Source organism: Rhineura floridana, chromosome 1 (assembly GCF_030035675.1).
Source record: "Rhineura floridana isolate rRhiFlo1 chromosome 1, rRhiFlo1.hap2, whole genome shotgun sequence".
Lineage (NCBI taxonomy): Eukaryota > Metazoa > Chordata > Lepidosauria > Squamata > Rhineuridae > Rhineura > Rhineura floridana.
The window spans coordinates 312501280-312503190 of record NC_084480.1 but is presented as its reverse complement, the minus strand read 5'-3'; the positions used below and the strand labels follow the sequence as shown (position 1 = coordinate 312503190).

General features: G+C 42.7%; 1 protein-coding gene across 1 annotated transcript; it reads left to right on the top strand.

The window, feature by feature from the left end:
• Nucleotides 1–295: 295 nt before the first annotated feature.
• On the top strand, nt 296–1311 carry LOC133377613 (leucine-rich repeat protein SHOC-2-like). The gene has a single exon (XM_061611990.1). It carries the CDS (start codon nt 523–525, stop codon nt 1309–1311), a length of 789 nt encoding a protein of 262 aa, XP_061467974.1. The 5' UTR covers nt 296–522.
• The last annotated feature ends 600 nt before the right edge of the window (nt 1312–1911 follow it).

Below are 1911 nucleotides of genomic sequence, written 5' to 3'. Positions count from 1 at the left end.
GCTGGGAGAGGGGCTGCATCCTGTGTCTGCCTCACACTATAAATAACACAGAGACAATTGGATGAACAACATAGCCTCCTTGTGATTCCATGCCAGAAAGAAAAAAATGTCTCTTAAAGCCACTGCCATTTCCAGTGATACTAAGACATTTTGAATCAGGCCTCTGAGGGAGGGAGAATCAGCCCTCACTTTCAGGTTGCATAAAAATAGGCAAGCAATGACAGATGGCAAGAATACAGAACTGTAGTTTCAGTGTGGAGGGAAATGAAAGTTCACTTTATTTAAATAAAGGGCCCAGTGTAGGCTTGGCTGTGTACTCTGTCAGGAGCTATACTAAAGATTTTGACTCTCCAGAGACACAAGTGTTTACCTTCTAGACGTAGCTGAGCAACCTAAAGGCTCTGTATTTGCTCTGCTAAAGCAAGGAGAATTCAGACAGACTGAGAGCCAGGCTGATAAAAGTCTCGAGAGGAGGTGAGGTTGGACTATGACCTTTTCTCTCCTGTTGCTGCAGTCAGAAGGATGAAACTAGCCTGCAACTCCCCTTTGCCCTTCTTCAGTGCCGACCAGCAATGGAAATACCTAATAGAACATGATCCTCAATGCAAAGGTAGGAAAAAACTCAAATTAGAAGGCAAAGAATTGATATCTGTGCCTCATCAGCTCTTTGCGCTGGAAGGATTGCAAGTTTTGGAGATGAGCCCAGAACGAGAGAGCTGCCTAAGATATAGGATGGATCTCATCCCTCATAAGATTGGTCACTTGAAGAACCTGACCCTGCTCTACCTAGACTCCAACAACTTGAAAGACGTTCCTGTTGAGATTGGCTCCTTAACCAAGTTGGAAAGGCTCACTCTCAGCAACAACAGCTTAACTTCTCTGCCCGAGGAAGTAGAAAGCCTTCAGAAACTCCGCAGCCTCCATTTGGCTAACAACAGCCTGGCACAGCTTCCTGCAGCCATTTGTCAGCTGAGGAACCTTGTTTTCTTAGATGTTACTGATAACCACATCAGCACCATCCCTGACACCATTCACCAGCTACAGAAACTGGAGACGCTGCTGCTGCTTTTTAATTCTCTCAAACACCTGCCAAGGGGAATCTGCTCTTTAAAGGCCTTGAGGACTCTCTGGCTAGGCCATAACAATCTAAAGGTTCTCCCATCAAATTTTGGTCAGCTGGTTAATTTGGACTGGGGCTCGAATTACTGTTCATGCAGTTTTGAAGGGAATCCATTGGAGCACCCACCTCCTGAGGTATGTAGCGGGGGGCCTGCTGAGATCAGAGGGTATTTTGCCTCCGTAAGGCACTAAAGAGTTGCAATGGGAGAGAGATTTGATTCAGTTTGTATTTAAAGGCAAACCCACTGAATTTGCACGAACCGAAACATAGTCACCTTGTGAAATGTTTTTTGAAATGCAATGCTATTTAGTAATGTACATTTAGTAATGTATACTAAAATGCATATACTGGAGTAAAGCATGCAAAAATGAATAACATACCAAAAATGCATTGTACTGCGGAAAATTGCTCTGCAAAAAATGTGTGATTTAGGGAAAACTGTGTACAAAAATGTGTGTATTAGAAGTTAGCGTGAAAATGCTGATGGATTTTATGAGGACTTTCTTTTATTTTTTAAAAAAAGTGAACTGATGTGGAGAATGGAAGACTGGAAAAATAAAAAACTGAAAAGAACTGAAATTAACAGATTTGCCTGTCCCTTAGTGGATTATAATGTTTTGGGAGGAGTTATGCAGTGATTTGCTTAAAGCTGCTATGAGGCAGTGCCAGACATTTGCCAGGTGGCAACCCTGTGCCCAGGATGAAGAAATGACTGTATATAATCTCAGTTTACTTCTCTCTCTCTTTTACAATGGGAACCTCAAACAGGGATTTCTGGAGTGTGTTAGTTC

Bases quoted from the DNA above. Each gene is read 5' to 3' on its own strand.
- LOC133377613 (XM_061611990.1), top strand. From the start codon at position 523: ATGAAACTAGCCTGCAACTCCCCTTTGCCCTTCTTCAGTGCCGACCAG.